This window comes from Calliphora vicina, chromosome 1 (genome assembly GCF_958450345.1).
Source record: "Calliphora vicina chromosome 1, idCalVici1.1, whole genome shotgun sequence".
In the NCBI taxonomy this organism is placed as follows: Eukaryota; Metazoa; Arthropoda; class Insecta; order Diptera; family Calliphoridae; genus Calliphora; species Calliphora vicina.
In genome coordinates, this window is record NC_088780.1 from 130,331,610 (window position 1) to 130,347,431 (window position 15,822).

Sequence of the window (15,822 nt, forward strand, 5' to 3'; positions counted from 1 at the left end):
TTTACATATGTTCATATGTATGTTTGAAGGTACTTGTGTATTGTTTTTGATGTTTGCTGTTACTGATGCCTCATAACTGATGATGGTGTGTGTTGTTAATGATGTTGACGTTATTGTTGCTGCAATTGCCTTAAATGCATTTTGTCTTTAGGCCATTTTATAAAGGCATAAGTAACACTTCCTTATTATGTTGATTGTTGTGCTATCGTATCATGATGACATTGTCACTCTCACTCCCTCCCTGACCTCTTGTGTTTGTGGATCTGTGCACTCCTTTGCCACTTCTATGTCGTCTTGCATACAAGTGGAATTGTTGCTACTCGATGCAGCAACCGCTGGGTCTTTAAAGAACACTTCATACTTAAACACGAAGGGTTAATGTGTTTGTTATTGTATTGCAGTTGTTGGTCTATCTATGTGATATTAAAAGGATAGCCATGTTGTTGGTGATGTGTTTATGTGTGTTGATATTAAATGTATGCGATAAGTAATGTATGTGTGTGTTATGAGAATATTGTTTCGTCGATGTCATCATATATCATTTTAAGTGCATATGTTGTCATATTAAGCATCATATTTATCTCGTCGTTTTGACGCCACTGCCATGGTAATAGTCAGCCACTATGTTTCATAAGATTTCTTAAACACACAAAAAGACACACAAACCCACCTACATTTACCATATATTTGTATTTGTAGTGACTTAATACACACATTTACACATACATATGTATGTACGTACAAATATACCCGCATAACAAAACAATACATATGAATGTGTATGTACAAAGTACATATAATCATTGTTCTCATCTTTATGGTATCATCCTGTAAGTCTTTGTATGACGCCTGTTTTTCTTCTTGAACACTTGTTATGTACAGACTTAAATACGTGCATGCGAACATACACATGCTTTTATATTCTAAAGGATCATTGTCTTTATTATTATTATTGCTGTGGTTCTCCTTATTGTCTCTTTATGTATCATTCATAGATGCAACTGATATGGCTACTTAGCGGTAGATATTCACTTGTGATACATAGTTGACAACATCGCCTATTCACATCTATGGCAAATCTTAAGATAATTTAATTTTAGTGAAATCTTATAAACTTATAGGAAACAGTATGCTACCGCATTTATTTTTTTTTTTTTGAAGATAAATGGCACTACCTGTTGAAAATATATTTGCTTTTCTCCAACAACAATATTCTGTTCTAAAAAAACAAGTACTAGCCAACACTAGGTAAATAAGCAAAAACGTTTTTCTTTTAAAATTTCAATAATTCATATTCGTGAGTGATTTTCGAAAGTGGGCCTTATTATGTACCGATCACTATGAAATTAGGTCGCGTGTTTTGTATCTATATGAAACTTATTTATATTGAATTTTATGTGGAGACCAATATTTTTGAGAGATTTATGCACGTTAAAGTGTTTTTTGGAAGTCGGTCTTATATGGGAGCTATGACTAATTATGAACCGATCATAATAAAAATTGGTGATATGAATTCCGTATATATAAAACTTATTTGCAGCGATACCTATATAAATTAAACATTTATGACCGATAAAGTACAATGTCGTGAGGGCATTTGTATGGGGGTTAGGTGAAATAATGGACCGATTTCAGCCAGTTTCAATAGCATTTGTGCTTGGGCCGATGAAGTTCCATGTATCATATTTTATCGAAATATATACAAAATTGCGACCTGTACTTTGCTCACAAAGTTTACATTGACAGCCAACACTGGACGGACATCGTTTAATCGACCCAGAAAGTGATTCTAAGTCGATCGGTATACTGTAAAGTGAGTGTAATATTTTTGGACGTTATAAACATCAGCAAAAACGCAATATACCCTCCCCACTATGCACAGTGGTTTAGAACCGTTTTTTTTTTTTGGAAATAATTCGGTATCTCGCCAACCATTGGAGATATTGCTACGAATTTCTGAGTTTGTTCAGCTATCTAGCGCTAATAGGGGCCAGAAAGCTGATTTTATGATCCAAAATCCATTTATGATCCAAATGAGCTGAAATCTATATAAATAAAAATCAAATGTCATTCGTTGGTGCATCAGTAGAGTACGGCCGGACCGATTTATATTCATAGCCCACTTTCACACCCAATATTTATCTAAAATCGGAAAACGGCTACATCGATTTGGCTAATTTTTTGTTTAAATGATCACAGTAATCTAATTTAAGTTTTTACATAAATAAAAATTGTCCACGTCCACTTATACGACCACTTATTAAATACATCTACAAAATACATCGGTCTGTGATCAATCATATTTCAGACCAAAATTCGATTTTTTATATAAAAACTCAAATTATCTAAATTCGCTAATAACTCGGCCAATAAGCGTTTAATCAAGAAAAGGAGCTCGATCTGTTATCACTCATATTTCTGAGTGATTTATATAAAAACTTAAATTCGCTAATAACTCGGCCAATAAGCGTTTAATCAAGAAAAGGAGCTCGATCTGTTATCACTCATATTTCTGAGTGATTTATATAAAAACTTAAATTCGCTAATAACTCGGCCAATAAGCGTTTAATCAAGAAAAGGAGCTCGATCTGTGATCACTCATATTTCTGAACAAAAATCGATTTTTTGTATAAAAACTCAAAATATCTAAATTCGCTAATAACATGGCCAATACGCTTTGAATCAAGAAAAGGAACTCGATCTGAGATCATATTTTTGACTAAAAATAGATTTTTATATAAAAAATCAAAATATCTAAATTCGCTAATAACTTGGCCAATGAGCGTTGAATCAGGAAAAGGAGCTCGATCTGTGATCAGTCATATTTCTGACCAAAAATCAGTTTTTTATATAAAAACTCAAAATATCTAAATTCGCTAATAACTTGGCCAATAAGCGTTGGATCAAGAAAAGGAGATCGATCTGTGATCACTCATATTTCTGATCAAAAATCGATTTTTTATATAAAAACTCAAAATATCTAAATTCACTTATAACTTGGCCAATAAGCGTTGAATCAGGAAAAGGAGCTCGATCTGTGATCACTCATATTTCTTAACAAAAATCTATTTTTTATATAAAAACTCGAAATATCTAAATTCGCTTATAACTTGGCCAATAAGCGTTGGATCAAGAAAAGGAGCTCGATCTGTGATCACTCATATTTCTGACCAAAAATCGATTTTTTATATAAAAACTCAAAATATCTAAAATCACTAATAACTTGGCCAATAAGTGTTTAATCAAGGAAAGGAGCTCGATCTGTGATCACTCATATTTCTTAACAAAAATCTATTTTTTATATAAAAACTCGAAATATCTAAATTCGCTTATAACTTGGCCAATAAGCGTTGGATCAAGAAAAGGAGCTCGATCTGTGATCACTCATATTTCTGACCAAAAATCGATTTTTTATATAAAAACTCAAAATATCTAAAATCACTAATAACTTGGCCAATAAGTGTTTAATCAAGGAAAGGAGCTCGATCTGTGATCACTCATTTTTCAGACCAAAATACTTATATAAAAACTGTATTAGTTGAAGAGATTTTTAGATACGACGGGCCTACGGAGGGACGAAATTTCTAAAGATTTAATAACAATTATCTTGTCTGTATAAAAAGTTATACGTATCCAAAGTTGGAACATGTAAAAAGGGCCGTATTTTTTACGTTTTTTTCCCAAAAAAGACATTATTTTTTTTGTAAAAACAATTTCTTCGGGTCTATACATTAGAGTGTCCCAAAAATTTTTTTTTTGAATTTCGGAAGTTTTGATTATAAAACTATAGTTAAATATGAAATTTTGTCTTTCTATATTGATAGCAACCCGTGCCGACTTGCGATTCAGTTTTGTGGTGCATTTACAAGGGGAAAAAATACAATTTTTTCAGTTTTTGTAAAAATTTTGCCATTAAGTTATTACTTTTGCAACTTAATTTAAAAGAATCGATACGTGTACGTAATTGTCGTTCTAATAAGACATAAAACACAAAAATTGGATACAAAATGTTAAAGTTATTAAAAAATCGCCAGTCCATTAACGTGTCTCAGGCCACTAGAACAAGAAACGTATGAACAAAATTAACATATTTTGAGAAATATTAAAATAAGAGCTTATTTTTACTTAAAATATATACATATTTAACTGTATATGAGTTTTTGTCTTCGTAGGATACCGCTAACCTATTCCCAGGTATGACCAAAAAAATAATTTTTTTTAACGGCAGTTTCAAAACTCCAATTTCAATTTTTTAAAAATTTTGTTAAACAAATTTCAGAATTTTTTGATCATCCCTTGGGGATTTATTGTCAACATAATAGAGAATAAAAATGTGAAAAAATTATGTCAATGCCTCATACAGTTTTTCCGTACCTGCGATTTAATTTAATTTTTTGGCCATATTTTGTAGAATAAGCCGAATTTCCTTACTTTTATGATTTTTAAGTAAAAGCTATTCAGAATATTATAGTCCATGTAATTCTAAATACAGTCTGAAAGTTTTACTAAAATCGGAAAACGTCAACGTAAATCAAGAAGGTCAAAGGTCAAATTTTTCAATATTTGGAATTTCTCATTGAAAAACAGCGAAATGTTATATATTTTTGGTCCGATTTTGATGAAACTCAAGAAAAGTATAACATGATGTCTAGTATTTATAATAACAGCACAAAAATTAAAATTAGAGATACATTTATAAATTAAACATTTATGACCGATAAAGTCCAATTTCGGAAGGACATTTGTATGGGGGCTAGGTGAAATAATGGACCGATTTCAGCCAGTTTCAACAGGCTTGGTCCTTGGGCCGAAAAAATAAAATGTACCAAAGTTGATCGAAATATCTTCAAAATTGCGACCTGTACTCTGCGCACAAGGTTTACATGGACAGCCAGCCAGCCGACCAGACGGACGGACGGACATCGTTTAATCGACTCAGAAAGTGATTCTAAGTCAATCGGTATACTTTAAGGTGGGTGTTAGACTAATTTTTTGGGCGTTACAAACATCTGCACAAACACATAATACCCTCCCCACTGTGGTGGTGTAGGGTATAATTAAATCTAATCAGTTTAAGCTATTACTTTTGTCTTTAAAATGTTGTAATATGATCTAAATACTTTCACATAGTAACATTTTATTATTTTCTTCTATTCAAATCATCTTGAAAAAAAGTTTCAAGAGTTTTTGTTTTTTGCCCATATATGTAAATATTTTCTGCAGTTGAATCAAATTATCTATTCAAAAAGTCAAATTAAATATGAAGACTCATGAAGTTTTTTTACCCTATTCACTCTAACTAACGCCAACGGAAATGCCTTTAAATACACGGTGCTACGATGGAAACTTGGAAAACGACATAGCGTGGTTTATAGGGCTTGCTGAGTACATTACAAATTGTGTCAAAAAATTTCAGAATTACCCTCAAATTCAGAAGTTATTCTGAAAAAAAACGTTTTCAGTGATGTTCTTCAACTTATCGGTCTGTAACTTAGTCAGTTTTTGTCCGACTTTAAATTTTTTAACGGGTTTGGAAAGAAAACTGATTACGTTTTAAAATGACGTGCATTTTTTTACACATTTGTAAGTTATAAGTATTGTTTTTGTTAAGAATTTCTAAAAGAAAAACAAAATTTATCAACTTTTTTGAGTTTAGTCGCTTTTCATTGCTTATTTTGATATAGAAGCTTATACAAATTTATAACAATGTATTAAGCCCACAAAACGTGGGCTTAATTATTCAAATCGTATGAAAATTGTAAAAGTTATTCAACTTTTCATTAAATCCTTTTTTAGTATTTTCTCAGCCAGCCCATATGAATAAAAAAAAAACAAAAAACTATACAAAAAAAATATTTGTAAAATTTTTAATTTACAGGGTAAATTTTGTCGAACTTTTTTCGAAAAAGTTTAATAACTTTTCCAAGTATAAACCGATTTTAACAAATAATGTCTCGTTTTTGTCGACATAAATTTATCTTTAAAATTCTGTGGAAAAAGAAATAGGGTTTCATAGAAATAAAATAAAACTACTATTGTTGAATTTGAAAAATTACGAAAAAAATAAGAAAGAAATCGAAACTTTTTATAAAAACTTACACAATTTCTTGGAATACAAATTTTATGCAAACATTTTATGAAAGCCTAATTCTTTAGCTATCCACAAAAGTGTGAGTTAGAGGTACTACGGTCCTACGACCTACCCAAAATATAGTTTTTTCAAAATAATTAAAAACTTTGAGAGTGTTTTAAAATCTTTGAAAACGGTTTCAGTATGTCCTTACCTAGGCCTACAACCTCCATTAGGTCACTTTTCAAGTTCTGACAAAAAGTGTTATTTTGTAGCAGAGTGATATTAAGAGTAATGAAACAAAGTTTTAATTTTGGTTTTTATTAATACATTTATTTATGTTATATTTTGTTTTAGTATGATTTCTTTTATTAATTTGTTTGTTAATAAATTTATATCTTAAACTGGTTGCTGATCTGAAGTCATCTCTTAAAAATTTTACAAAATAAACAGATGTAGAGTTTAAGATATTTTCATAATGGTAATTTTAACATACATATTGATGAATAAATGATGGCTGCAATTTTCAAAAATATTGAAAAGCTAAATTATCATACTCAATTCAGCTGTCGTTATACAAAATTTAACACATTTTAAAAATGAAAAGTTTAAATAAACAAAATAATATTTCTATAAACAAAGTATTAACTTAATTCTACTAATAATAATAATTGTAAAACACATACTTTAATATACGTCGATAGAATATATGTAATTAATTTTAATATTTATATTTATAAATATTTACTTAATATTTATAGATTTATTTAGATGCTACATAGATTTTTGGTTTAAATTTTGAATTTATTTTATGCATTTTTTCTTTAATTTTTAGTTACTATTTTGAAAAAAGAAAACAAATAAAAGTTTGGTTGGTTTAGAGAGTGTAGGTGTGGTGTAGGTTTGTTTTTTTTAAATTTTCTTATTTTTTTTTTTGATAATATGATAATATTTTTTCAATAAATTTTGTTTGCTCATTTTAGTTATCTTCTTTATTATACTTAATAAAAATTTGTGACTTAAGTTTTTTTTATAAATATTATTTCAATTTTAATTCATATGATGTTATGATAAACCACTGTTTTAGCTAACTGGTTTTTTGTTATAAAGTTTTTCTGTTTTAATTTCAAATAATTACTTTTCATTTTTATTCAAATATTTATTAAATGTCACACATCAATTATCATTTCTAGTAAATAACTGTTTCGCCTTAATGTACTTTTTAAACAAACTTTATATTTGTTCTTTTTTTTTTTGTTCTTAGTAATTAAAGACTTATTTGTTAATTATTTATACATATTTGTATTTAGTAGTAATTTTGTATTTATAAATATTACTTATTTATTTGGTTTTTAATTAATATTGGCAATTTTTTTCCTATATATTCACAATGCCTATTGGCGTAGAAAAATAAACGAATTAAAAAAAAATTATAATCATATATTTTTTTTTGTTTTACTTTTGCTCACAAATTAATATTTGGTTTAATATTATTTTCATCTATCTTTAGATTTATATGTTTTTATTTTATAGTTAAAGTTTTTTTTATTGGTGGTCTTGAAGTTTGAAAAAATGCTGTTAGTTTTTATTATTAAATATTTAGTTTTAATATATTTACATGAATTGAAATTGTTTCCTTTTTTAAGTTTTTATGTTTTCTATGGTATGTTTTTTTTTTTGGGTTTTAATAATTAACTTATAATCTCAAACATAAATAATCACTCTTTGATTTAATATTAGTTTAAATGAAAAATCTTAAATCGAAAAAAAAAAATAATAAATGTAATACAGTATAAATTAGAAATATATCGGAATATCTATATATATCGCACTCGTTCAACAATCTTAAAATTTTTAAAAATTCACTTTTTGAAAGAAATCGACTAACATCATCAATATCTACCTAACTGTAAAAATTTCAACGTATTCCGATTACTCTTTCATCTTGAAAACCACATTTGAGACCATTTTCGTGATAATTAGTGACTACCTTGTATGAACAAAAAGGTATTATTTTTAGTTAATACAAAAATTTTATTGGAAATACATCGTATATTTTCATAAAAATATGTTTTATTTTGAATTGAGCCTTTATTCAAGTTAAAAATAATCAAATTGTTTTATTTAAATTTGGTTGTATTTTGAGTTGATACTGTTTTGTTGATAAAATAGTACAAAAAAATATCGAGAAGTTTCAGAAAAATGGTATTAATTCATATAGATAGCAATAGATTTATTTTGCTATAATTGCAAACATTTTAAAGAAAAACAATTTAAATATATTTTCAAATGGAATTTGCTTACTATGATTTATTCGGATTTTTAAATTCTCTTAAAATGTAATCACAAACAGTTTTTGCCCTCTACTGAATATTTTAAAATTTTGAGTTACAGTATTGTTGAACGAGTGCGATATATAAAAGAGTGACATTATTCAGTAACTGATGGATGCAACATCGCCCAGCCAACACAACAAAAGGTAGAGACATATAATTTGGATTACAGGTTGACCTCTCGCTATGTAGATCTACTAAGAAAGGAATTTTCCTCTAAACTTATAAGGATACAAACAAAATTTTAGATGCATCTTAAATATTATCAGACTGGTGCTTATTTCCAACTCAAACTCATTAGGTCAGAAAACGGGTAAAAACTTTAATCCAATATGCACATAAACAAATTTTTAATTAACTTATTAAAAAATACTAAATATGGATTTGGTACCTTTTGTTAATTCGAACACTTTAGGGATAAAAATGGAAAAATACATTTCACTAAAAATGTTAAACACATTTTGATATAATACAAAAATTAACTAACATGGTTTCATGTGGACCTCGACGGCTAAGGTGTAAATTGAGACAAAAACGGGTAAACAGTCGTTTTAGAATCTAAATTAAATTAAATCTAAAATTTAGATATACATATATTTTTCTCATAAATGTTTGCCAAAATATAATATTGAGAAATGTGAAAACTGATGGGTTTTAAGAACAAAGAAAATATACTTAATTACTACAATCATATACATGATTGCTACAAGTATGTGAATGCTAACTTAAACATATTATGTGTCCGCAATCATATACATAATTACAGTAACCATAATATTGTTAAACAACTTATAAAAATGCTGAAATATTTATGGTAAACATTTACTACTAAATTTTTTCTCTGGCTGTAGTATTAGATAATTTTATGTGATAGATAGATAATGAAGCAAATGATGAAAAACTCATTTTCCAAGGTCCTACTCAAGGAAAACCAAAAATGCCGCTTTACCGACTGTGTGGAGCTTAACAACTTTAAATATAACTTTGCGATATTCTCACAGAGGGATGGCTTCATACATTTTTTGGCAGCGAGAATTATATGGACCAAAACTAAGAAAAAAAAAATTTTATCAAAATCGACCACACCCACTCAATCCAAATAGATTTTTTCGCATAAAATTTTTCATATCCAAGTAAAAGTCTAGAAAGTTGGTAAATATATTTTCTGAAATAAAAGAAGAACGCATGCCGAGTTTCAATAAAATCGGTAACGCCCACCACGAAACACATACATAAATAAGATTTTATTTGATATTTCGTTTATTATTCGACTTCCAAAACAATTTTTTTTTAATCGAAACAAGACACTCCCAACTTTAGTTTTATTAAAAAAAAACAGCTTTGGGGAAAGTGGGGCTATAGTTTTTTCCATGGAAAATCAAAAATAAAATAATTTTTAGAGACTTATAGATTTGGGCATATCTTCTTAACGGTTTATGATATCCCCATTTTTTTTTTATTTATGGAGAAATGTTAATTTTTTCAAATATATAAAAGGTAAATGGTATTATTAGGAAAATTATACATATATAAACCACCGAATTGCGTAAAAATATAAGTAAATTTTAGCTTAACACCCTGGAAAAAAATAAAATTAAATTCTTTTAAACATTTCTCTACAAGACTGCATCATTTGATTTTTGAAATTGAGTGTTTGAAAAATTTACTTTTTGACACCAAAATCCCTCTGTGCGCTGGGACGATATAACTTTTTTTTGACCGATAAAACTTCTCCCGCCAATCACTGACCCCTACCATTTGTCTCATAGTATAAGTTAGAACATGATTAGAAATGTCTTATGTTAATTTTTAGATAAACGATAGCTGTATGTTAAATACTAGAATTTATCTCATTGCTTCGTCAGCGTGTGGAAAATATTATGTGCCGTTTTTCTATAGCGAACGAGTGCTTTGAGTGGACGTTTTACATGTATTTTGTTTTTGTTACAATAATAAAACACATGTTAAATTTACACTCAAAGTACTCGTTCGCTATAGAAAAACAGCACATTAATTTTATTGTATTTTTTTGAGTCGAGTAACAAATTTTAATTTTTTTTTGGCTCATTAACCTAGATTCTAGAATATACTAAAATTTTCATGGTAGCCTTTTTAGTTACATTGAAGCAGAGGTTCGAATTATTTAACTCATAATCCATTCCCAAAATCGTTTCCAATGCTTTATTTAAATATAATTTATTCGTCGTTGAATTATTTCATAACAGAATTCACTCAATCTTGAATAATTAAATTTTTGCTAATACAAATTAATTTAGAATATTTTGTTTTTATTTTGCTTTAAAACATTTACAAAATAGCGTTGAATTAAAGAAAAATTTAATCATTCAATACATTTTTTAAGCTATTTTGCAATGAATTTTAATTAAGGATTATTAAAAACATTCAATATGGAATTAATTCCATTAAGAATGAATTCTTAATTTCAATACATTAGAAGAACATATGAATTAAGATTCTGAATTAATTCATGGTAAATGGTAAAAACGGAATGGTTAAGAGATAAAATTTAATTTGGTTTTGAAAATGGAAATAAAAATTAGTTAATTTCGAAACTTTGCTTCAAAACAAAATAATTTTGAAAGGTTAATTATAACAATAGTTTGTAATTTCCTCAGCTTTTCTAATTATAAATGTTTAGACGTAATTTCTTTAACCTTATGTGCTGTTTTTCTATAGCGAATGAGCGTTTTGAGTGGACGTTTTAAATGTATTTTGTTTTTGTTACAATAACAAAACACATGTTAAATTTCTACTCAAAGTACTCGTTCGCTATAGAAAAACAGCACATTAATTATATAATTTTCGAAACATTATTTAACATAAATATTGTTGTAATTATGCTTCCAAAAATACGGTGAATGGTGAAAGTGAGAACAGGAATAGCCATGATTGTTTATGTTAGGTTTTTTTTTTAAAAAAAAATTGACAAGAAAAATATCTATTTTCAATTTGGGTAAAATTTTACCCGAAGATCGTTAATGTCAGTAAATTTAAAGACCCTATGAAGGTTAATTTTGTTTATAACAGACATTTCGGGCTTGGCTCACTAAATGCGAACATTTTCTTTCTTATTTTATATTGAAAACAACAAATTGAATTGAATTTTATTATTGTTTTCAATATAAGATAAGAAAGAAAATGTTCGTTCGCATTTTACATCCATACACAATTTGCAATCGGTCTAAGTGAGCCACGTCGTATAAGTAATATTTAATACAATATTTATCAGAAAATACTCATACGTAACCTAATGTTACAATATGTAGCATACTTATTAGGATTTTGAATATAATTGGACAAACGAAATCAAAAAAGTAGCATACTTTTTTGCATAAAATTTAAAGAATACAATTATTTGATTAATCTTAAACAATAAATACATATGAATATCAAATTAATCCATTCTATGAAAACTTTTTATATTATATTACAATTTTTTTTTTGGAGTTAATTGTACTCACTGTTTTGCTTAACTATTATATAATTTTTGGGATTTTACTATAAAATTCTTTGCTATAAACAAATTATAATAATTATTAATAATATTATCTAAATATACATTATAATGGAAGTAAAATTTGTCTATAATGCATATATTTTTTTAATTATTTAGTTCATGTTTTTTTTTATATTTATATATATTTAAAGCGTTAATCTTTTTAAACAAATAGCTTAAAGGCAGAAACTAAAAAAATATGAAATTTTTAATAAAATAAATCATATTCGTATTCATAATATACATAAAATACAGTTATTCAAACACAATTATGAGTGGTATTTAACCCTTAAAAAAATTTATAAAATTATATTATTTTTATATTATATTTTAATTACACAAAATTATTCTATATATTTACATTTACAGCTAAGAATATTTCCATTATTACCATTTGGTTTTGCTGAATTATTTTCTTCACATACATTTATTTTAAATACAAGTTTCTTAGGGATTTAATTTTTTGCTTTAAATAATAATATTTTCTGTTAGCTACTTTCTAATTTAAGAGAATTTAGTTTTCATTTGGTATTTATGTATAGGTATGTATGTATGTATATTAATTAATAATAAAACTTTGGTTTACAGTTTTTTTTTTGGGGTTGTTTGTTGGTTTTTGTTTTTTGATGATTGTAAAAAGTTTTCATTGATGAATTTAAATAAATTCTTAATTAAAAATGTTTTTTTTTTTTGTAAATAATACATTTATGTTCTTCAGGGGGTTATGTTTTGGTTTTTGTTTCTTTGGGTTAATTTTTTTAATAATTAAAATTGATTACACATAAACAAGCAGCTACTGCAATTAGTAGTAAAGAATTCAAGGTTTGTATATGTGAAGATTTGCTGCCATAAAATGTTACACTTAAATCACGCATTTCATTATCTGTAAAGAGAAAAGAAAATGGTTTTTAAATTATGTTTTTAAAGATTGAAATGTAATTTCCTATAAATAGAATACAAGTACATATACAAAGGAATAAAAATAATATACTAGAATTTATTAAGAAAAAACGAATATACTAAATTTTCTATTAAACATATACTTTTCTATGGTTTGGCAATGTCAAAACTTAAGTTAAGGTTCATATTTTTATTATGATAAATTTCTCTAATGAGAAATATTTGAATATGTATAAGAAATATAATCTTTACCATAAGTCAATGCTAATTTGCATACTACTGTCTTTGAAAATTATAAAAAAAAATGTATTATAAGAGAGCAACAAACTGCCATGTGTTTCAAAAGTCTTTACTACCTCCACAAGTAGTGATCGTTGACTGTGAGTTTTTAGCCGCAGGTGTGCTTACACAGTATTTGTGCATCGATGTAATGTTTGAAGATTTTTGACATGAATTGAATCAACTTGTGATAAGTGATCTGTGGTTCCAATTATTCTGTGTTTCACTTAAAGAAAAAAATGCCATACCCTTATTCAAAAATCATTATATATTGCCCAGATTCTAATTAAATTTCTGGGCTACACTAATAACCGAGCTACATAAAATACCGATAAATATTCATTTTTAAAAATTATTTTCTCACATTAGGGAAACATGCAATTTTGGGACTGTTCATATGCTTGCTAGTTTTTAAAAAATATACTCGTATAATAAAAAACTAAAGAAAAATATTAGCGGTATTCACAATGTAGAGTACATGGCCTAGAAAAAAAGCAGAAAAGCTATTTATTGACAAACATTTAAATTTCTAACGTATTTTGTTTTAAGTTTCTTGCTATTGTGCTCTTTTATTGCATTACCAGGCCAAGTACTCTACATTGTGAATACCGCTATTGAAATTTAATAAAACCAGCAATCGAACAGTTTATTTATTTAATATCTTATACCTTTTTAAACATGCACTTATAAATGAAGAAAAAAGTATTAAATACACACAAGTGAAATAAAGTTGAAAAAAGAAATTAAGAAAGCTAGAAAAGTTGTAAAGATGTAACTTTAAAAGTAAGTAAGAAAGTAAAAAGAAGTAGAGAGTTAGTTAGTTAAAAAAAAGTAACAGATGTTTGTGCACTTTTTCTTTTTAAATTTTTCAACCTGTCACATGTGCGAAACTAAAAACAAAAACTAACCTGACAAGTGACCGTGATTTAAAAAGGTTGATAGATCAGTAAGTCCATCTGTAATTATTTAAGTGTTCAATACGTTTGTAGGTGTACAAAAGTGACAGCAAGGAGTACTTTGAACTTAAAAGTTTTTTTTTTTTTTGTAAATAAACTAACCAAACAGAACAAAACATTAAACAAACACAAAAAATGCAAAGTGAAGTAGGAATAGATGAGGTTATTATTTTTTAAGTTTAAGGAAAATAAGTTTTGTGATTTTTGCAGGTAAGTACTAGGAAAGTAATACAGCAGTGATAGTTTAATAAAACTGTTAATTTAATTACATAATGAAAATTATTTGGTTTAAAAATATTCAGATGTATTTGTAGAACGATAGATAAATACAAAGAAGCCAACATATCTCACTTTATCCTAAAATGCTATAAGTTGTGCAGAGAATACAAGACAATAAATCATCAGTCGTGTCCGATATATTCTGACGTCCTTCTAAACAGCAACGTAGTCAAACGTTGTCGGTTAAATTTTATAATGAGTGGCGAGGATCCTTTCAATTTGATTTTTTGCGACTATCTGAATACACGCGATACTCACGAAGATCCAATTAATTAAACCAAACTCACTGCATGATGTGCAATTTACGCCGAAATTGCCTTCGTGTGCCCAGTACGATTACTGTGACTAGTAAGTAAGAGAGAATGAAACACCATTAATCGGGGTTGTCATAGAATCCAATAATTGTCGGAATCGGTTTTGAAAACGACAGAAAAAGTACGTTAGTCTTGCGAAATCGAGAGTTATCGGTTTTATATTCGATCTAGATTTAAATTCTTTATCGATTATACAAACAATTACATTAGATTTCATAAGACAAATGTAACTTTTTTGTCGTTTTCAAAACCGATTCCGACAATGATTGGATTCTATGACAACCCCGAATACGTTTTTTTCTCCAACTTGATGAGTTTTTTGTTTATTGTGGTTTTATATAGTCATAGATCTAAGCCAACAACAAACAGATTCTGGAAGCTTTCGCCCGAAAATCTCGCCGATGCACAGTGGCCGAAATACCCAATCTATCGTCACTTTAGCGAAATTTTAAAATTCAGAATTCGGCAAACTTTTCTTATTTTTTTGGAAAATTTAAACCTCAACGGATTTTTTTCTGTTTTCTTTTGTTCCAAATATTCTCACAGCTGTAAGCGTTCATACTTAACACATGTTTCAACAAGTGCAGTAACTATTTTTTTGCTTTATTCAAGAGCAATTTTGTTGACAGCAAACAATTAAATATTTAAATTTTTAATAAGATTTGCGATTACATTTTAATTAAAAAAGTTGACAAAGTTTGTTTAAATGGGTTGTTATCTATGTCAAGTTCAAATATAGGCTGCAAGTTTTTGATAAGTTTTGAGTTTTTTAATTAAAATGGCAGAGTGTAAATGCACCCTTTTTTTAATATGGCTTCATAAATTTTTGTGCAAAAACTATAAGGAGTGGTCGTAGACCATTGAATTTTGGCACCGAGAATTATATGGACTAAATTAAGAAAAAAATTAAATTTTATCAAAATCGTTCACGCCCACTGCCCATACAATCCAAATCGATTTTTTCGCATAAAATTTGTCCTATCCAAGCAAAAGTCTAGATTTTCTGAAACAAAGGAAGAACGCATGCAAAGTTTTATTAAAATCTGTCACGTCCACCGCCCACACGGCGGGTAAGACTTTGAAGATTTTTTCACTTTTCAGGACCTGGTATCTTCGGAACCATTTGGTCCAGTAATCCAAAAATTTGTATTTGTCTTAATCATGTAAAATACAA

At 27.6% G+C, this 15,822-nt stretch overlaps 1 protein-coding gene across 1 annotated transcript in view; it reads right to left on the reverse strand.

Moving 5' to 3' along the window:
• Positions 1–210: 210 nt before the first annotated feature.
• The window catches only part of LOC135952873 (basement membrane-specific heparan sulfate proteoglycan core protein), a 111,796-nt gene continuing 96,184 nt past the window's right edge, over positions 211–15,822 (reverse strand). The window contains exons 8-9 of the mRNA XM_065502717.1: positions 12,700–12,803; positions 211–360 (exon numbers count right to left, since the gene is read on the reverse strand). Coding sequence (XP_065358789.1) covers positions 211–360; positions 12,700–12,803 — 254 coding nt within the window. The remainder of the gene's footprint in view (positions 361–12,699; positions 12,804–15,822) is intronic.